We start from the raw sequence: 21,957 nt of genomic DNA on the forward strand, positions 1-21,957 counted from the left end.
CTCTGCATCAAAGTGAGTAAACACCTCTGTCCAAGGTGCTGATCCCCTGACCTCCAGGGATGAATGAGCTGTCCAGGGTGCTGCCTTTGTTGACATGTTTATGAGGAAGACTTCCTGCTACTTAAAATGGCAGGATGTCATCTTAACTGACTGGATTTGTGTCGTTAAAATTATTTAATTGTAGGAAACTTTGCAGTAAATTCAGCTTTTTCTGTTTATTTATTCTTATCTTAATCGTCGCTGATTTGTTGCAGTTACCTTCTTGTACCGATTTGAATTTTCTGCCAAATATGTTAATGAGCTCAAATGAGCGTTTCTGTACGGCCAATTCTATTTGGTTATCAGCTGACATTTTGGCGAATACATCTGTGATAAGTGAATATTGGCTTGGCCTGCCCAGCATTAGTCTGGATCTATTTTTGAGTACAGAACAGTTAAAGATGTATTTGACATAATGGTATATTAGATCACTTTATTTTCTCAGTGTTAACAGTAAATCTCTTGGAAAAGTGATCAAATTATAAATATGTCATCAGCATTTAATACTCCTTTTTGCTGCAGTCGTACATTACAGTGCAATACAAGCCAGAGGTGAAAGTTATTTAACTTGGTCAACACGGTGACTGTTGTACGACACTGAGAAAATCACAGAGCTTTGAGTTTGCATTAGGAAAGTATCTGAATCCCTCTAGACCAGAGATGTATTTTGTTCTTCCTGGCAGCATTTGTCAAACACATACAAACGTGTTCAGTTTCACACTCTAGGCACAGTCAAGACCCCTTGAGTTTTTGCAACAGGGATTTTCAAAATAAATGCCTGAGTGTGTTTAAGCTGATTTTCTGAGTTTAGTGTTTCTGGGAGTAATGAAACAGAGCTGTGAGAAGCACAGATGTTTGGTTCCAGAAGAGCACCAGTCAACTCCCTGCAGAGGAATGCCTGACTGGCACAGGGTAACATGGAGTGCTCTTTTATAATAAAATGTCGAAGGATTGGACATCATTTTATTTCCAGTGTCAATAAAGACATTCCATTCAGTAAATCTCATGTGAAAAGAAAATGTAGAGCCTCCCCCTGCCCAGAGCCGGACAAGATGGCCTGATGATCCTTCCATTGATGGGAAAATGGCATGCTGAGACAATAAACTTTTATCCTGTGCCTTTGTTGGTCTAGTTATTTTAAAAACAACTAGTCAAGCAAATTAGAATGACATTTGTAGTCAGACAAGATGGTCCAGTGTTTCCTTTGTGAAAGGAGATAAGATAGGAAGCACATTTCCGTGACATTTAGAGAATTCGACCGGCTCTTATCACAGGTGCCACTTAATACATCTTTGTCAATTTACACATATACACAAACACACACACACACACACACACGCATGATGCTCACAATGACGGGATGTATAGCATGCTAGCATTAGCTAATGGAATGTCATTACCGGTACTGTGCAGCTCCTTGGTCAGAAACTAAAGAATTTAAAATGTTGACCTAATGACAGTATGCAGAAAGGTAAGGGATCACCAAATGGAATTCGTTCATGGACTCAAATGTCTAAACTGTGTCATACCAGTTTCACTTAAAAACGACAAACGTTAACATCATGGTGGCGGAAAAGGGCGGCGGAAAAGGGAAAAGTCAGGAAATCAAATTCATTAACACATACACACACACACACACCCCGTCTGGGCACACCATGGAATGGACTACCGATCCAATAGTTATTGAGGCGTTCCACTAACACAATAAAAAGTAATCCCAGGAGAGTTATTTCTGTCCAGATCAAAGTGTTGGACTGACCGACAGAACAACATTGCAAGTCCCTCTCATCCAAAAATCTGCCTGTCCTTACCGCTAACGCTCACTAATTACATCTGGTTTCTTTATTCTGTTTTAAAACTTGTTGTGAACTATTTCTTTAAATTGGGAGCATATATCATATAAATGATCTCAACGTCTTTAGGGCAGACAAGAATGCCAAAAATGTGCCGTTCATCCTTTTGCATTCCGTACTGCTCGTTGTCGGCTTCAAAACACCGCCACGTTTGCCTTGTTTCAAAGATCAGTTGAAGTTTTGCCTGCCGCAATTCATCCCCTAGATATTCCACGTAGGTAGAGTAAGATCTGTTCGGCCGCATATTCAGCACAGTGTACAGTGTCCTCCAACATCTGCAGGAGGCCATACGATCCCCCCATACATCTCAGGCACTCCCCCCCCCCCCCCCCCTTAAAGAGGAAAACTTTACCCCCTCAGCCACACTTTTCACTGCTGTTGCTTCCATTTCTGATCACCCACATGTTTGTGAGTGCGCTCACCTTGACAGATACTTTAATTGCAGCAAAGATATGCAGAAAATGTATCCGTCTCAGAAGCCAACCTGTAGTCATGTGGAAGGTATGTTTTTTCAGCTGACATTCCAACCTGATTTCTTGGGTCAATTTCTTGAACAGTTCACCCCACCTCCAACACACACACACACACACACACACCCACACCCACACACACTTTACCCCAACCCCACCCTTCAGTGCACAGACTGCATATTTTCACATCCAGGGAACGGATATGTCCATAAGAGACATTGTTGCCTTTTTGTCTGAATATTTCTTAGTTCTTCCACCAAGTGTTTCAGGAGCCAAAGGATAATTTGTTCAATGTTCTGATCTGTTTTCCCACAAGAACTTAGGGTAGGACAATATGGGCCTGCCTAACAAAAGGTGTCCATTACATGCCCCACATTAGTGTCTAAAGCAATATTTCCTTGCATGAGGTGACTTGTGGTTCCAGTATTGTCCTGCCAATGAACTTAACATTTTTTTCCTTTCCAGAGGACAGAATGTCCAAAGCTTTCAGGCTAATGAAGTGTGATATATTGTTTTAATTTGTGAAGTTAAGTTATGCATTTTTAAATCATTGGAACACTTTTATAGCAGATTTCCCCTCCAGTTGGGCAATATCACTTCGGAATCACCCTCAATAGTTTGTGATAATCTGATGTACAAAAACATGAAATAAAACATAGTTAAGCATGTTGCATTCCTGTGTCATTTTCTCCTTGCAGATAACTAGCCAACATCAATAACAGGTTTCCATGTCTCCGAGCACATCTACAACGGGGAACGATAACGGAAACCTTTTCAGCTAACTAAACCATCTATAAGTGTCGGACTTTGGTGTCAATCCAGCAGAAATAACTTCAGGGAAGATACAAAATTCTCCTCCCTCCAACAGCAACCTCACCAGATCAGAATGAAGAGCAGCCACATGTTACATTTTTACTGACTACACAATCCAAAAATGTTTGCTCAATAGTTGTCATTCTGTGAAGAGTTACAGGAACTTAGCAACCGAAGAGCAAATTCTTTACCGAATCTGGGTGAGTGACAGACTTGAACCCAAAAGCATGACACAGAGACAATCATTGTAACAAGAAAGTTCAGTTTTACTTAGCTCATGGGCCATGGCAGGCAATGATCAAAAGAAATCAGGTAACCAGATCCAACAAGGGGCAAGCAGGGGAATCCAAAGTCCAAGAATCAGGGGAAAAAATTATTAAACAGGCAAAACCTCAAAAAAAAAACACTGTAAGCTAAGCAATGAGACAATGTGGAATCAATGGATCTGTGCCAGGATATGTAAAGAGTGGCTGATGAGGGAATGAGGTGCAGGTGGGGAGCTCAGGTGAGGGGCATGAGGCATGAGCTCAGACAACAGGAGAGTTAGTGAAATGGTATAAAAATAAAGTCTGCAAGCATTGTGAGAAATAAACTGGTTTTGAAGAAACTGGTATTGTGTCTGGGGTGACCTGGTGGTCTCAGGGTAAACGGGTCATGTCTGTACACTTTTGCATCACTGCATCAAGATAAACCAGAGATCAGCAAAAACAAGATTTTCAGCTAGCGTTACGTTGCGCTTTAAAGTTATTTTGAAAGCGGCAGTTTAGCCAAATCACAATAAAACACATTTTCTCACTTGCACCTTTCATTTTGAGCAGAAATCTGAAGCTGTAGTAAAAAAACAGTATGATAAACGGTTGAATTCTGTTCATCATCAGTGCCGAGGACATTGTTCCTCAACATTGCTGCAAGTCGTTTTTGTTTTGCTTTGAACAACATAAATTGCATTACATGCACCTCCATTGTATTTGAGTGGCATTGCTGTTTCACTGGCAAATATCTAAAAACCTCATCAAGTAAAAGATTGACGTTGTCTGACTCGCAAGTTAGCGACATCGTTTTGGATAACTTGGGTGGCGAGACCCTTTTAGGACACGGGAAAGAGCAGTGGTCCAAGCAAAAGGCAAATAACAAAAACAATCAAATATTTTCACATGGTAAGAAACACAATCATGTGTTTCCTTATTAATAAGATTCACAGCTCAGTTATTAATTAGCAAGAAACATTGAACACTTTGCCAATTGAATGTGTAAGAAATGAGATGTAGCAACATTTTTGTCATCTGTCATAGTTAATCAGGCTTTTGATCAATCATCTTATAGACTGTTGTTATTGGCGGCATCGTCTGACTTTGGCATCTGTGTTTGTCATTTTTCTCGATCACAAGGTCGGTTCAAAGGAATATTTTGAAACAGATGCCGGCTTACATCAATTTATCTGGTTTCTCTCTGTGTAATCATGTCCGGATGCTGTTTTCTGTTGAAGCCTCTCTGTAATGGATGTAGATGCTTGACTCTCAGAAAGAGCCTTCAGCTGGTTCTTGTGGTGTTCAGTTATGGAAAGTAACAGTTTTATTATGATTAATGGCCAGACAGGGGGAGGCTGCAAAAACATATTAAGGGCATATTTTTCAAACATCTGAATCTCTTTATTGGCCAAATATATTCCATTTACTTGGTGAAATTTGTGCATTGGCATGAGCCATAAAGAAGAAATAAAAGGGAAAAAAACAAACAAAGGCTGGAAAAACCTAAAGCACACGCCTTGGTTTCATATTGGCTGCCAGACTTTTGACAGAAGTTTCTTCTGTAAATTAAAGACCCGATTAGAAGTGCCAAACAAAAGAATGTAAGATTTGTCTTTGTTTAAAACAAGCTTCATTGTGAGTTTGAAATCAAACATACAGCGGTGTGTCATCAACGTAGAAAGATGACACACCAATATATGTTTTCAAGATAACCTGAAATAGTGGGAGCATATAAACTGAACGCAGGAAGTAAGAAGCTGAGGACCGCACCTGGTGGAACACCTCTTCCAACATGTGCAAATAAAGAGGTTGCATTACCCATAACAAGCAAGCAAATTTTTTTTATTCAATACAACAATTTTCAGTAGATAACAGAGGTATAGTAGACAAAAACAATTTGCGTAATTAGGTGTTTAACTGACAAAATACCAGGTATACTATCAAGAGAAAGCCAAAGAAAACAAATGAGTTGTAAAGGATCTATATGGGAGCATTTTGCCAGCAGCGGTGACAACAGCATTAACAATGCAAACTACGACAATAGTGCAGACAGAGCTAATAGTCAACGAAGCAAGGACAAGATTACAAGACACACGGAGGGAGAGTGACTTCACTACATCTTTACATAGCAAACAGTTGTTTGCAGCTTTATTAATGATCTGACCCCATATGTTGCATCTTTAAGAAGCTTTTTAAAAATGCACACTGACTTCAATTCGCTAGGACTTTGCGGAAAGCTTTTCAAGAGTCAATAAAATAACAAAAGCACAATTACACTTACATTTCAGTTTTAATGGTATAAGAATAACATGTTGTACATTTAATATTACATATCTAGAAGAGGCATTTTCAAACCATGATTCATTTATACAGGTTGTCTCTCGGGGTCGAGTTAAGCGAATAAATTCAGTGTATCACAGTTTCTCGGTGTGTTTGGCATTTTGTCTGGAATCCCACAGAGAACATAACTCTGCTGCAAGACTGATCCAGATGCACAAGTTAGACACGCTCTACTGGCCGGTCTGAGAGTTTCCACAACTACACAGCTGCAAACCAGGGTTAATTGTATATTGTTTGGAAATGAAATGTTTTTGTGCATGTAAATCCCAAATCAGGGCTGATCATGTAATCTGAAAGGTACAGGATGAATCCTTGTTGCTTTCGTCGTATAAATCTGTTTCAGTCCTGGAGGAAGAAATGCAATAAGGACAAGATAAGAGGCAGGATGAAGGAGGAATTTAAAGCCTCAAATGAGACAAATGAGGCTTGCCATCCTGAGTGAAGCAGCAGGAAAGGAGAAATGAGCGAGAGGTGAGATGAGCGTGAAAGAAAAAGAGGATGAGGGAGGGAGTTTGGCTGAACGTGAGAATGACTGAAAATGGATAAACAGAGGGTGGGAGGGGAAGACGGTAAGACAGAACAAGAGAGGTGGTGGAAGTGAGTGAGTGAGAGATGGGCAGGGAGGTATAAAGAGAGGGAGGGAGTGATATAAGAGAGGCAGCCACAGAGGGAGAGGTGACAGAGTAGATTATCCTCCTCTCCTCGACTCCTCTCTGCCATTCTCATCATGTTCATGCTGCAGATGTTGACTGTTATCTCTCTGACTGTTATTCTCCTGGCATCTGTGGAAGGTAGGACGCAACCATGCTTACTATCTGTGTGTGTGTGTGCATGTGTATTTGTGTGTGTGTGTGTGTGTGTGTGTGTGTGTGTGTGTGTGTGTGTGTGTGTGTGTGTGTGTGCGTGTGTGTGTTGCATGGCTTGCACGCGCCCTGCAGGTGGACAATGTGGCAAAGAGAGCGATGGCGAAGACAGAAAAGGAGAAAAGAGGAAAAGGGGTAGAGCAGCAGCAGCAGCAGAGAGCAAGGCACGGATGTAAACAGAGGGAGAGAACGCGGGAGGACGAGCATCTGAAATCACACATCACTCAACACAGAGAGAAAGAAACAGTCTCAGGGCTCAGTCCGCGTGATGGTGTCGTCTCGTCTGTTTGTTTGTTTTAAATGTTGTGAAAGCATTGGAAGTGCGGTGATTTTCCCAAAGGATGGATTTGAAAATCCTCTATGGCACAGCAAAGCAGCCCTGTCCTATTGTACAGCTAGCTCTTAATGCTCCTGCTGTTGCCATCACACTTTCATTTGTTTACACATTTGCTTTGGATGAAAAGGCATCGTGGCGCACCCTCCACACAAACACACCCTCCTCCTCTCACTCTCTCACTTTCTCTGTCTGCCGTGGTCGTATGTTTCGCAGCACAATGGGATGCCATTGTAATTCCTCTGACATTCTTGTGTGTATACGTGAGCGTCCATGAGTGTGTGTCTATATGGAACTCGAGGCATGAGCACATTCTGCAGAACAGATAACATTTGCCTGTACATGAAAACTGTTTCAGTCTTTGCGAACATCAGAATATTAACTTCACAGTGTCTCAAAATCATGATTCTGTGCAGTAAATACTAATGTAAGATGCTTCCATAGCTAACCTTAATGGTATTTGTGATAATGTGCCATAATGCATACTGTTTGAAACTTTTGTGGCTGTCATGTTCAGTCTCCTGTCCTCCCTTGAGACAAATGTTTCCACTCTAAGATGACTTGGTAGAATAAAACCAAAGGTTTGAAATCGAAGAAGCCAACATAGTTTATTGAAGATTAGTATAATGCTGTCAATTTGCTTTTGGTCGACACCCCTCCACTAATGGTTCCTTGCTCTTCTTTCTCTTTGTCGGTTTCTTTGTTCCCTAGGTAATGGCGTGCAGATGCAAAGAGATGTCCAGTGCTGCATGTTGTACTCCCAGGGCAAGGTGCGTACCAAGGATGTCTTGCGGTTTGAGGTGCAGACGGAGGGGCCAGACTGCAGTATACAAGCCATCATGCAAGTATTTCAACTATCCACTCCTGGAGCTAAAGAGCACACAGCACTCTGCAGGCATGGCAAATATGCCTCTCATTAGAGGGGGGCAGAGCCGGGCTGAGAGGCATTGTCATCTTTCCAGGTCATGTTGTTATGGCAGGGCTCGGAGCTGCATTTGCCAGGGAAGTAAGAAAGGAAATATGTGGGAATAACAAGCCATCTGAAAATACCTTCCGAGCCAGCTGAGCCCTGCCGCAGAACAGCAGGGTTTAGTTAAGTAAACCGTTCAGCATTGTGATACCTATTGTTTCCAGCGGGTCAGAGAAATCTGATGGAGTCACTTTTTTATGTGGACCAGTTAACAAAAACATAGAATTCTTACACTGTGGTTTCTTTTGGTCCTTTCTATTTTAGTGGTTCTCCAACCTCTTTTCTTCAACTTTGCCCACTTTTGATCACAGTTTGACTTGTTTCTACTCCAGAAAGAAAACATTATTTGACTCTATTTCCAGCCACCCTCCAGCGTCTCCTCTTTGCGATTCATTTGAGGCTTTGCTACACCTTACATCGTTCTTGTCCTCCACATTATTGCTGATTTTTTTGTTGTTCTTGTGCCTCCAATCTTGTGATTAAAATATGGGGTTTGTGCAGAACCGTGTCCTGCCATCCTGTGTCGTGTAATAACTATTGTGTTCATTTTATAGTCTTTACACGAAGAAGGCGGTGAAGTGTGCAGACCCCAGAGACCGGAAGGTGAAGAGGTTGCTGAGAAAGCTCCTGCAGAGACAGAGAACCAAGGACCACCGAACCATGTGGCTTCTTCCTCACGACAACCTGCCCGTCATGTCAGAGGTACATGACACAACCACCAGAAATACGCCATACTGTATGTTGAACACAATCAAATAAAGTGTGAATTAAGCAAATTGATTCACTCAAAAGTGGACAGTGGTTATACTATGATGGTTGATTTGAAATATTAAGAGAGATTTTCATGTTATTTACATGTTACCTGAAAGATTCCTAGATTTCCTCCTCTTGTGATTACCAGGACAAGAAAAATAACTGGGCGGTTCTCAATGTGGAGTGATGGAGCGCCGTCAGATATGGAGGAAAACTCATAGTCATAAGTACGTTTTCAATGCGGGATGTATAATGTGTGACGGTACCTCTCTCTTAAATGTCTCATCCAGTGTTTTTTGCATACTTTTCTACAGGCCAAGTAAACTTTCGGCAGCTCGTCATTTTACAAGGCACAGCTTGCTGGCTGTCCAGTCGTCTCGTGTCTCCCTCTATCTACACTATCTGTCTCCCTGGGACCAGACCCGGTCAGCAATACATTTAAATGGCTTTAGATATTTAAACATGAACTGTGGTTGAAATATTCTCAAACACGTGGCTGGATCAGTCTCAAAAGAGGTGTATTTACTTGTAAGATAAGTTGAATTGATTTTTTTTTAGTTTTTATGGCTCATACTGTTATTTGCCAGAGTTTGCCTGGAAAAGTCTCCCTCTGTAACATTACTTCTCGTGAGTGATGTGAAAAAGGTGTAATTAAGCAAACGATAAACAAGCAGTGATTTTATTGTATATGATATAAGATACTCTATGCTTATTTGTGACTTGTATACCTTCAGTATCGTGTTTATAACACTGCACACACTGTTAGACAGGTGAAATCAAAGTGGGATCAGAGAGAAGATTTCACTCGGATTCAACTTCCTGTGTCACATAAAGAGCAAATGTTCCTGATATTTTGTCCACTATATGTATCGACTGTTGAAAACCCATAAAACCCCACTCAATCTTTTTAAATGAGGCCCTCGGGAATCTATCAGAGATTTAAATGTCTTAGCATTTGCGGTTTACGTTTGTCCTTTCCACCAATAATCCGTTACTAAACTATGCCAAAGTATTCATGATTCAATTCATCACATGGCAAGGCTGTTAAAACTTAGAGGGCTCAATTGTGTGTGCAGCACACAAGTATTGTATTGTAGAAGAATGCTGTATGTTATCTCAAGTGAACTATTTTATAAATGAATCTGAAACAATAACTGGAGCTGCCTCACTGTCTTTTTCTGTGTATCTTCTGTGTCTGCGTGTGCAAATGCAGCTGAAGTAGATAGATAGCGTTATAGCACTTAGCCCAAAGCACCGCTGTGTAGCCTCACAGAGCTGCTAGCATGGCTACAGCCTTGTTATGAACCAACAAGTTAGAAAAAGGGGGTTTAAAACCTTGTTTACTTTAAGTAAATACATGAAAGTATTATCTATGTGAATGCTTTCGTCACATTCATTCATCAGTGAGTGAGATTTGGGTCCATTTCGTAATGTAATGCACTACAATGACAGCAGAAATTTTCGACATTTAATTATTGTACATTATTATTACAAATGTTTTTCTTCCATCTGTGTCTCTAAGTAGAACAACTTCTGGACAGGAGAATATCCTCCACCAGGGGTAGCCACAAACACAATAATGAGAATCACAGATGAATTCCTGAGCCATTTATTCGTCACATTTTATCATAAGCTGTCCATCAAAATGTTGACATTTTCACTGAAATAACATTAAGCTTCAAAACTAAACTCAAACCTCTCAATGAGCATAACAGTTACAAAGTCAGAAGAGTTTTCAATGGTAAATAACTTTCATAATAATTCACTACACTTTCCTCTAAAACAACCAACACCAAAAAGCAAAAAGCAGCTGTCCATTCAATTTCTCAAGGCATTCACAAACTTCCTTCACAGTACCTTTTCACAAAACAACAAAAATCAATCAATCATTAGCTTGCAATAAATTATTCCAGTCAATATACAACTAAGTTAAATGTTATTATTAAGCAGAAAAACACAGACCGGAGGGTGCAATGGTGTACTGATGTTAAGCACATTGTTGTAACCACAACAACAAAAAACATCTCATGGTCTTGAAACTTGAAACTGCATTTGTTTATACTTTATAAATTAGTCATTTAAAAAAAATCCAACGTAAGATAAATCAAACATTAAAATAGAAAAACTAACTTTCACCAAGGAAAAAGGAAAAGGGATAACTCAGAGATACAAAAGAGAGCATAACTACAGGTGTTCCCATTGCATTACTGTGTAGCAGTACAGTATTTTACCCAAAATTAAAAAGCAATAGCACCAAAGAAATACAGGAAATACACACCAATACAGTATTTATAAGAAAGCACTGAGTGAAAAACATTCTAACAAGTCACTTTAAATCTATCAACTTCAAAAAGTAGAGCAAAGATTCTCCTTCACATCATCTCCAATGTTTAACAGTCAAGTATATTCAAAATTGTACAATTCAATTGCGCAAGCAAACTTAAATAACATAAAAACAATCAAAACATGTCTGACACTGATGTATTAACATCCTGTTGCTTCATTTAGTGTTTCTGTGTGTAGCATGGTAGAAGCTCCATATATACGTCCTATTAGAGGTAGTCTTAATGAGAATGACAAACAATAAGTCTTTACAACAAAATGCAACAGAAGTCATGCAACAGAAATTATGCAGATTGAAATATTCACAAGAGTCGAAAAAACAGCTGGTGTACTTTTTTTTTATGAACGGTGGTACTTCTCTTTTATAACACGGTGTATTCTAACACTGATGCTGGTAAGGAGTTTATGCTGCTTTGACTGTATAGATGATCAATTATACAAATCTTTAAAAATACGATGACTCTGAACTCTCTTTGTAATATTGAGCGTTCCTGACATTGAATTAAAAGAGAAAACAGCAAAAATGCTGTTAAATAACTGGCAAAACATTGTATTGGATATGTAACTGTTCCTGACACGTGCACTTTTTTTCCTATCATGAAGCAACCTCTGGGCCGGACTTTGTATTTCCTTGTTTCGCCGGGATTTTGTTTTTGTTTTTGAAGGAAAGATGTACGTTTGCGTCTGTAACTGCAAAAATGATCATCGAACCCCAAGCACTGGCTGAGTTGACCATTAACTATCATTGCAAGACAACTAAATGCTTTTGGTACATGAAGCCCTAAAGGGTGTAGCTCTTGTCTTCACATTGTGGTCTCACTGTTGCGGTGGTTGAGTGAATCATTCTCCTGACAGATAAGCTGGTAGGGCTTCTCATTCTCCTCGATGACAGAGTTGCGCACCTCGGCATTCTGACTCTGCAGCTCTCCACGGGAAAGGTGCTCCACGATTCCCGCCCCGAGGGAGTCACCCAGCACATTGGTGGTGGTCCGCAAGCGGTCCCTGGGGAGAGAGAGAGAATCAGATAAGAGACAGGAGAAAGTAATATACAGCAGAGGCACAGACAAAGAAAACACTTGTGTTTATCTCCTGTAAAAGCACTCACAGCTAAAAATGTTTGCATGTGCCTCTAAACACAGTTTAATCTGTCACTCTGCATTATGCATCAATAACCTTTGTAGTGGCGGGACCTCTGAAGCTCCACAATGACATTTAGGCTGGCAGACCCACGGAACTGTACACACAGACCAATCCCCATCACGCTGACATTTAGTGGGAACTCACAAGAACCAATCCACAGCGATGATCAGTGTTATGTCCTCCGTGGGCAGTCCCACCGATGTCAATACGATCACCATGGTAACCAGGCCAGCCTGAGGGATGCCTGCTGCTCCGATGCTGGCAGCCGTTGCTGTGATACTGAGTGGGCGGTGGGAGGGATGGAGAGGAGAGGAGAGCGAAGACATTTAATAAAAGGGAAACAAACAAACAGCACATGTGCTGGTGGTGGATGGTGGGAGTAGTAGAGGGAGAAAAGCACCAGGAGTTATAGAATTATGTACATTTTCTACGAGCCTGTCACACAATTCTGTTTTCTATAAACTGTAGAAAGTTGTGCACGTGTTGTCTAAGAGGATGATACTATAAAGGTAATTTTAGTATGATACGACCACTGTAGACTGTATAAAATATGGACGTAGTCTCTCTGAAGTCACGGTATCTGAGCAGCCGTTGTGGGCGGCTCCAGCTATTGCCATCAGCGACACAGCCTATCTCTAAAAATGGGCCAAGAGGTGGATAGTCGGTGGAGCTGAGGTGACGCAGCAGAGGAGACAGCTAGCAGCCAACGACCTGAGACAGCACCAACATGACAGTTAAAGAGGCCACACCCTCAATTACAGGTGGGGTTTATACAAATGCAACCCCCATACAGTTGTCATGAACATTGATATTAGCTATAGAGACCAAAACTTTTTTGACAGGATATTTACCAAGTGCTGTATTTTAACATGGGGTCTATGAGTGTTGTCTTGCTTTTGGGGCCAGCCGCTAGTGGCCATTTAATGAACTGCAGTTTGTGGCACTTCGGCGTTGGCTTCATTTATCAGCACAGGGGTGGTTGCTGCTTGGTCAAAACATGGTGCCTAAATAACCCACAATGCAACTCGACTGATGACAGTTTGACCGTAGTACGCAAGTAGTAGAGCTGGCCAAAATATGAACAAATTATTATTTTCTACCGATACCTTTGCGAGTTCGATACATATTGGAATGTACTGCGTCCAGTAGACTCTACCTGATTCTGTACAGCTGCACATGTGAGTCACCATGAAACAATAGATTTTGTATTTCTCTCATCTGAGGCAATACGATGTTGGAATAAAAAGGATGATATTTCGGGCTCCATGCCTCCAACATCCACAGTATTTTGTCCATGTTGTAAACCAAAACAAAAGTAGAGTTACCTGATGGTCAGAATCTGACCAAAGTTTAGGTCCATGTCATTGACTTGGGCAATAAAGATGGCTGCCACAGCTTCGTAGAGGGCGGTGCCATCCATGTTGATGGTGGCACCCACAGGGAGGATGAAACGTGTCACTCGTTTATCCACACGGTTGTTCTCCTCCAGACAGCGGAAGGTGATGGGCAGGGTAGCAGAGCTGAATATGCAGGGAGAGAGACATTACAGTATAATACACAGTATTCCCTATGAATTTGTATCTATTCATGGCAATGTTACTGATATTTAGGTCCTGTTACATTATAGGTTATAAGATATGCTTTATTTTTTTTAGTGGGCATTATTTTAGGTGGCTAAAATACATTTTGCTGCTGCCCCTGTTCACAGCATTACATTGCTTTTCTCCTGGGCTGGTACTCATGTCTGCTTCTCCAAACCAATTCCCCAAACTGAGGGCATATTGACCGCCATCTAATGTAGGTAATACATGATAATGGATACCTACCTCATACAACCCCACTTCAAAATACCCAAACTATCCCTTTTAGGTCATGGACACCAGTATCTGAGCAGGACAGAGGATGACATTCACCTAGATGAGGTTCCCAGAGCAGTGATGAGCGCCTGCAGAAGACCACCGATGAAGGTGTAGGGATTCTTCCTGGTCACCAGGAAGTAGAGCAGTGGCAGGACAAAGAGGCCGTGGATTAGGAGACCCACAATGACCGACACGGTGTACATCCCCAGCTGACCGCCCACCTCTGCCAGATTCTTCATCTCTACAACCTTGCCCGCAATCAGAAACAGGATGCCGACTGGAGCATACCTGAGAGGTGAGATGATTGTTTTAAGAGGAAGATAGAGATAGAGAGAGAGAGAGAGAGAGAGAGAGAGAGAGAGAGAGAGAGAGAGATGTTAAGCCACTAAAGTGTATTTCTGCAACCAATTTAGGCCTTCAGAATAAGAGCAATACAACTGCTTCGTTCATTTCTGTGAATCTACAACTTACAGTTTTACAGATTAGCATTCAGGATTGTAATTGTTACTCACCATCTTCAGAAATACACATACAATACTAATTCTATGCAAGTGTTTTATGCCTGAACCTGTCCATCAAATTGCAATATTATACTGAACTAATTGTATTAGGTATGTTTGGAAGCTGTGGAATAAAATAAAAGTTAATTGTGTTTGAAAATGATTGACCCACCAGCAAGTCAGCAGGCTTTTAAGAAGGTAATCCGGTCTCGTCATGTCAAACTTTAATCAATATAGCACATTTTATAATCAGAGAATCACAATGTATCCTTAAAAACACGGAAGTTGAACTGCATAAAAAACTTGTGTGTCTTTACTGACCAGATGATGATGGACACCAGCCTCATGATGGCTTCATTGAGGCAGTCAAAGAAGTCCCTGAGAGCCTGGCCCTGCTGCTTCATGTTGCCAATGACCAGACCGAAGCACATGGAGAAAACCACCAAACCCAGAGCGTTCACTCCATTAGAGGACCCGGACACAGGGACAGTCTCCTCCACTGTCACCTGCAATAGAAAATACGTGTACGGAAAGAAACATTATATGAATTCCTGCAATGGTGATTGACACAAATTGTAAGGTGTAGAAAAAAAGAGAAGGCAATCCCTCATTGGATCACCAGACAATATTTTCTCACTTCTGTGTCTTATTTCCCCCAGAGGAGACGTCTTCCACTGTCACCCACCTGTATGGTGTGCAGCACCCTGCTGAGGTTCACACTCAGGTCAGACTCTGTCACGTTGAGAGAGTCAGTGAGGTTCAGGGTCACTGTCACGTTCCTTGTGTGCACAGTCTTCTTGTACACAGTTTTATACTGCAAGAGAGAGCATGGCAATTAAACATAAACAGCACCTTCATTATGTTTGGCTGTTTTAAGTTTGTGGAATATGAGGAAGAAAATGTGATCCCACAGACAATGCTTGTGAGATTGTCTGTGGTTGAGATGGATGCTGGGAGTTGTGTTGTAATATAAATGAAATGCATGTGTTTACCGATTTTAAAAATGAAAATAAAATGTGTTAAATGGAATAATATTACTATATTATATTATATAATATGACTGATGTGAAAAGACAGCCTTACCTGCTTGAAACAAGCCTCTACCAGATTGGGAGGAAACATGTTCCTGAGATAAAAAAAAAAAAAGATAAATCATTTTTCCTGTGCTCATGTTTCTATAAAACACCACATGCGCCGCAGCAGGTTGTATATTTTGTAATACTACATGTTAGTAAATAACCATGGGATAATCTTGGGTAAATTCTCACTGTTCCAACTATTCTTTTGATGTCCTCATAGCTATATAAAGCCTTTGAATGGATAGTTATTCATTTTCGTGCCGAAAGTCAGATGAGAAGATTGATACCAATCTCACACTTGTTCATTAGATATGAAGCTACAGCCAGCAGCCATTTAGCTTACTAAATGACTGGAAACAGGGGGAAACAGCTAGCTTGTCTCTGTCCAAAGGTAAAACTATACCTTCCAGCATCTGTAGAGCTCACTACTCATCATGTAACGTTATATCTTGTGTCTTTCAATCTACCGGTATACAAAAACAAAGGGTTATGTGTTATGTGCCAGACCATCCCTCGGCTGCTGCTAAGCTAAGCTAACTGGCTTCTGAAAATAGCATCATATTAAGTGTGAGAGTGGCATTGATCTTCTCATCTGACTCTTGGTATTTCCAACTGTTACTTTAAATGTGAAAGATGTACAATTGTGGCTCAAAACAACTGCTACTGTAACAACACCAGGTGTGCACCTTCATAAGTTAAGTAAAGTCTCTAAGCTGTTACCTGATGAGATCCAGGAAAGCATCAGCAGCTTGAACTGGCTCTATGTTCCCGCTGTTGGCTACAGGACTGTCCCTGCTGCCTTTCCCCGGTTGGATGATTATCACGATAACAATGCCGATGAAAACCGCAATCAGGGTTGTCACCATGTAGTAGACCACTGCACGCATACCCATCTTACCTGACGCCTTGCTGTCCAAGGAGGAAATACCTGAGACAGAGTTAATCCATTTGAATTCAGTTTGCTGCAAGAGTTTGTCACCAATATGTTTGTGCTCATTAAAAGCCAACCTGTGACCAGACTGGAGACGATGAGAGGCAGCACCAGCATCTGTAGCATTCTCATTAGAAGCTCCCCTGGAAAGGCAAAGTACTTGATCTCTCTCAGGGACAGATTGTGGGGGCGTAGAGCAAAGCCCAGGATTACACCTGAATAGACGTACACGTAGACACACACAAGCACAAATGTACAAAAAGTCAAACTAAGTCAAGTGACTGCAGAGAAATTAATTCAACCTCCACTTGTTGTCCCTCTTTACTCACCCAGAGCCACGGCGGCAATGGTGAGTAAAACAAACAGGTTCCTCTTGAGGAAACCTTTGACGCTTTCCCGACTGACGGAGCTCATCCTCTCCTTCAAGCTGCTGGCTCTCTTCTCCATGGCCCTGCGTAGGCGTCTCCTCAAGTCTTTTCTCTCTGGAATTGGGGGTCTCTCCGCGTCCTCGTTTAGGAAAAGATTGGCACTGGTGGCGGGCTTCTCGCTCATAATCAGCTCCAGCACCTGGTCCAGGAGGCAGGTCTCGTGGGAAACTGGACAGGGAGCAGACAACGTAGGGAGAAATAATCTGTCACATATTGAGTTTTTCTCATGTGCGGTTTTTGGCAGGGTAGAATATGGATGGATATGAAGACTTTACACATATTGATATTGATATCCAAAAGGCTGAAAGCATCCGTGTGTGTGTGTGTGTGTGTATGTGTGTGTGTGTGTGTGTGTGTGTGTGTGTGTGTGTGTGTGTGTGTGTGTGTGTGTGCGCGTGTGTGTGGAGGAAACATCTGATCAAATGTAAAACGCAGCCATAGTGATTTAAAACAAGACTGAAGGACTCAACAGAGTGCTGGTGATTATATTTCATCATTTCTGAGTGTTGAATGGATGAGGGTGGATGAAAAGGTGCATTAATTAAATCATAAACTTCTCCATTAACCGTTTCTAGAGCTCCACATTAGCATAGAAATGGTCTAACACCACTTACGACAACGAAATGTAATGTCATGCTCTGTGCATGTCTAGTGTGAGCCCAGTAAAGAAGACGATGAAGGGACAATGAAGCCTTCGCGAAGGAATTAACTGTGAAAAACAACAGCTGCTTAACAACAGCCTTCTTTTGCCTCTACTCCAACAATCCCTGTTTCTGATCATTTTCATTGAACAATATGATGAGATGAGTTTGTCATTTTAATCATACCTGCGACTAAACGCAGACTTGAAATCAGTACACAAGACTTGTAAATACATAAATATAGTATTGAATATTCCAGTGTTAAGGCACTGACCAACAACTGTGCCCTGCGTGTCATTTTGAAATGTTTAATTTGTTTGCCAAATGAACAGAAACACTGCCAGAAGTCCTTATTTTGAAAGACCTAGTCTTATATCATTCACAGCCTGAGTAATCAACTGCAGTCTAGTCCCTGTATTATACAGTTTTATTATATTTGTCACTGAGTTTCATTTGAGCAGCTGTGTTGCCAGAGCAGCAACCTAACTTCCAGTCTAAAGCCACCAACTCTGGCTCAAACTGCTCCGTCCTGGCCAGGCTGCAGGCAGCGCTCTGCTTCTGTCTGACGACCCAAACATCCAGCAATAAATGAGGACAGATCAGTGATAAACATTTAAACATGAAGCTAGCAGCAAGGAAATGATGGTCTTTAATAGTAATGGAAAGAATCAGTAAACCTGTGATGGTTATACAGATTACAACAACATATCTCACTAAATCTACAACCACTACAGTACTAAACACCAGCAAACATTTCATTAAAGTTGAACTCATATGGCATCAGGATTGTTGGGAGACAGAGCACATTTCACGCCTCAACAGAAAGCCACTTCAGACTGTCATGTTAAAACATACTAGGACACAGAGACCTTATAATAACCTGTAATATATACACATTAAAATATTGTTTTACAGTCAATCCTCATTTTCTTTATCTGCGCTGCTGTATCACAATAATGATCGCGCAGAAATATCTCAGACATAACTTATCATTTTATTTATTTTATGCAAAAAGCTTGTTCTCACTGATTCCATAAAACTAGAGTGGTTCCTTCAATATGAGAGCAGGTACACTTTATATGCTGTCATAAATGTACTACAATCTCAAAAATCAAAAGAAAAGATGCATTTTTTCTGTCCCGTTATTATCCAGTACCCTCCAAATAAATACACAAACTATAGAAGTAGAAGAAGCTTCTAAGCTTTGCAAAGTACAGTGAACTGCTCGCTGGTTACTCACCACTCATGGTGTCAAACAGTCTGATCAAAGTCAGGTAACACTGTCAACGGTAGACAGAGAGTCAGGACGGCGTGTGAGAGCGTCCAGAGCTGAGAGGCACAATGACAGGGCGTCTCACTGCTCTGCTCTCATCAGCAGACAGACATGAAAAGGCCTCTCATATGGCCTGACCTTCTCACACAGGGACACACAGACACGAGCGCACATGCACACTGAACTGCCAACCTTTTTCAGTACACGACAAGTCAAATCCAGCCATCTGGTTTCCATCCCCTGATCCGACTCTGCACCTTCAGCAAAGTTCAGACCAAATCTTTGGATTTGAAGCGACACCACTTTAAATGTAAATCAGGATAATGTACTCAGGATAATGTCTTCTGAACAGAGTTTTTAGGATTCAGTTTTTTTGGAGCTTGACCTACACTAGGGACATTTATGGTCGTGCAAAAAGCAAGAAGCAAAACGTAAACAAACAAAAACAAACACACTTACACACACAGAAGAAAATAAATCGGGGATTTGACCGTAGAATGTATAAAATATGGACATAGTCTCTGTGACGTCACCCATTGGTTTCTGAAGAGCCAAAGTGAAGCACAAAGTGGGTGGCTCTAGCCGTCGCCATCTTGTTTTTTTGGAACCAGAAGGGACCAAATTTGGAAGAGAGGGTGGAGCTAGGGAAGAGCGAGTCTCGGTAGGGGGAAAGTGCGGGTAGCATTAAAAAATGCTAAGTTGGCAAGCTTAGTTAGCTAGGTGCAGCCGAAACTCACATTAACAATTGTGATATTAATTGGAATGCTAATTTTGGCTAGCAACACACAGACTGCTTGACACAAGTTCCCAAATACAAACATCTCAGAGCAGAACGCCACGTTGACATTTAGATAATCAAGCTTTTTCACTAACGAGTGCTTTAAAGTAACGGACGAAAAGCTAATTGTCGCGGCCAACTTCTCTATGATATAACTTTAACACGCTACCGGGACTTTAATAAGAGAAGCGACAACCAAAAAACGATGCAAACACATCACTCAGGAAATTACCTTATTAGAGGAGTGACGGTTTAGAAACTGTCCAATCAGACCTGAGTATGTAAATTACATTCAAATTTCACCATTGAACGCCTCACAGTTGGAGTTAAGAGGGCGAGGTGTGAACAGGGGCAAAGGTCAAGCTCTCCGACACGACTGCATTTGTTTTTGAACATTCATTTTTAAATCCTCAAATCAAGTTCCCCAAATGTATGGAAGTGCAATGCTTAATAGATGGTGCATCCCGTTAATTTACAGTCAGTTGAGCTGTTTGTTCTGTCACAACCCAGTATGCATCAAAATAACCACAATATCATGATATATAGATATATAGATAGATATATAGATAGATATATAGATGCAGTCATTAACACACTGAAACAGCTTTTCTTACAAATGCATGATTAGTTGTTGTTTTGTTATTTCTTGTGATCCTCTTATGAAAATGCATTAACTACACGAAACTTTCCGCAATAGAAAGAAGAGATAAAGTCAGATACCCTGTTTTCTGCCTTAAGTTGTGTCAAGCCGTCATGAGGAGACAGATCCTTCCGTCTTCACCTGAATGTCCTCCCCGAAGACGCTGCAAAAACAGGAATTCAAACTTTACAACCTCCGACACAACTTTCACTCAAACCGTGTCACACTTATCTAGACAGTGATCATTTATTAGCTGTACAAAAATGACCAGTTATCCAAATAAAATCTTACACACCTCTGCCTGTCCAAGACGCTCCTCACACCAGCATGTGGATGCCTTTCTCTCTCTCCGCAACGCAGCCGATAATGAACCAGTGTTGCCCACACACTGAATCTTCTCTCATCAATTCCAGTACAGTATCTCCCGTTTTTACTATCAAGCGGCTTGTGCTCGTCCATGAAGCCTCCGGCGGAGAAGAGCGCCTGGGAAGTCTGTGTGGGAGGAGGAGAGGTTAAGGATGCTTGAGGAGAGAAAAAAAAAGATACAGATGAACCACCTGCTGCCTGTGTGAAATAATGTTAATAAACTGCTTTCTTAATGGATTTTATAATGAGATAAATGTGAGAAAAGAAACAGCCACTTTATAATAACGTGTATTAACTACACATTGATAGTATCAGCCTTTCTGCTTATTAAACGCTGGCTTTGGGTCCTGAGGGAGCCTGTAGCATAAACACACAGTAGTACTCATTGCTCGCTCACTCACTGCTCTGAACCACTCTGGGGAATTCATGCGTTTGTAACCCTTTGGCAGCCAGCCTTCCACTCCAACACCCACTCATCGTGTTCACGTTCACAAATGTTGCATTGCAATGAAGCCTAGCACAAACTGAAAAAAAAAGCTCCACCATATTTGTGGTTTTGTTTATTAACACACATATTCAAACTGTCTATCTTGAGGAGGAGAGGAAGTGCAGGTTACAGGTAAATAGGAGGCTTTTGTACAAACAGACAAAAAAGCAGAACAAACCCCTGTGGGGTAAATGTACAAACGCAAATGTGATGTCCTCGTGGGGTTTTGGGAATATTTTGAAAAGGAAGTTCTGCAGATGTCGTTAAGTTAAGGACATAATAAGAATGTGACATTTGGGGGGGGGGGGGGGGGGGGTTACTGAATGAAGGTACTTGCATAAAAGAATAACGACAGTATGCATCTTCTTGTTCTAAAGCTTCATAGCAGTTGAGATTGAACCACATCCACAAGGTCCATTTAGAAGCTGCTCCTGAGCTTTCCATTCAAATTACATTCCAGTCATTTAGCAGAAACTTTTATCCAAAGCGACTTACAATTCAGATATCACATTTCTACACTGTAGGCACAGCTACGGGAGCTATTTTGGGGTTAAGTGTCTCGCTCAAGGACACATCGACATGCGACTAGCAGAACCGGAGCCGGGGTTTGAACAACAACCCTCTGATTGAAAGACGGCCCTGCTATCCACTTAGCCACAGTCACCCCTTAATTACAAGATCTTCCTCAGCCGATGATGTTGCGCAGTTGTTGTGGAACTGCAGATGTTTAAGTTTCAATTTTTCTGAGCACTTTAAGGACTTCTTGTCCACAATGGCTTAAAAGACAACTTATTAAATTCCAGTTGCCG

The 21,957-nt window shown here is 41.3% G+C and overlaps 2 protein-coding genes across 2 annotated transcripts; one reads left to right on the forward strand and one right to left on the reverse strand.

Annotated features, from left to right (window-relative positions):
* Positions 1-6,430: 6,430 nt before the first annotated feature.
* ccl44 (chemokine (C-C motif) ligand 44) lies at positions 6,431-9,831 on the forward strand. The gene is made up of 5 exons (XM_079267716.1): positions 6,431-6,554; positions 7,672-7,801; positions 8,485-8,632; positions 8,832-8,910; positions 8,998-9,831. Exons 1-4 carry the CDS (start codon positions 6,491-6,493, stop codon positions 8,868-8,870), a joined length of 381 nt encoding a protein of 126 aa, XP_079123842.1. The 5' UTR covers positions 6,431-6,490; the 3' UTR covers positions 8,871-8,910; positions 8,998-9,831.
* A 1,998-nt stretch (positions 9,832-11,829) lies between these two features.
* On the reverse strand, positions 11,830-17,129 carry slc1a6 (solute carrier family 1 member 6; the record flags this gene model as incomplete). The annotated part of the gene is made up of 10 exons (XM_079267178.1): positions 16,865-17,129; positions 16,613-16,750; positions 16,325-16,532; positions 15,609-15,651; positions 15,211-15,339; positions 14,847-15,031; positions 14,080-14,313; positions 13,492-13,686; positions 12,311-12,445; positions 11,830-12,028 (listed from the first exon to the last, which is right to left on the reverse strand). Exons 1-10 carry the CDS (start codon positions 17,085-17,087, stop codon positions 11,830-11,832), a joined length of 1,689 nt encoding a protein of 562 aa, XP_079123304.1. The 5' UTR covers positions 17,088-17,129.
* Between the last annotated feature and the right edge of the window lie 4,828 nt (positions 17,130-21,957).

This window comes from Melanostigma gelatinosum (assembly GCF_949748355.1).
Source record: "Melanostigma gelatinosum genome assembly, chromosome: 4".
In the NCBI taxonomy this organism is placed as follows: Eukaryota; Metazoa; Chordata; class Actinopteri; order Perciformes; family Zoarcidae; genus Melanostigma; species Melanostigma gelatinosum.

Bases quoted from the DNA above. Each gene is read 5' to 3' on its own strand.
- ccl44 (XM_079267716.1), top strand. From the start codon at position 6,491: ATGTTCATGCTGCAGATGTTGACTGTTATCTCTCTGACTGTTATTCTC. The intron at 7,802-8,484 runs GCAAGTATTTCA...TTCATTTTATAG, and splicing joins TGCAGTATACAAGCCATCAT to TCTTTACACGAAGAAGGCGG. The intron at 8,633-8,831 runs GTACATGACACA...TGTGATTACCAG, and splicing joins ACCTGCCCGTCATGTCAGAG to GACAAGAAAAATAACTGGGC.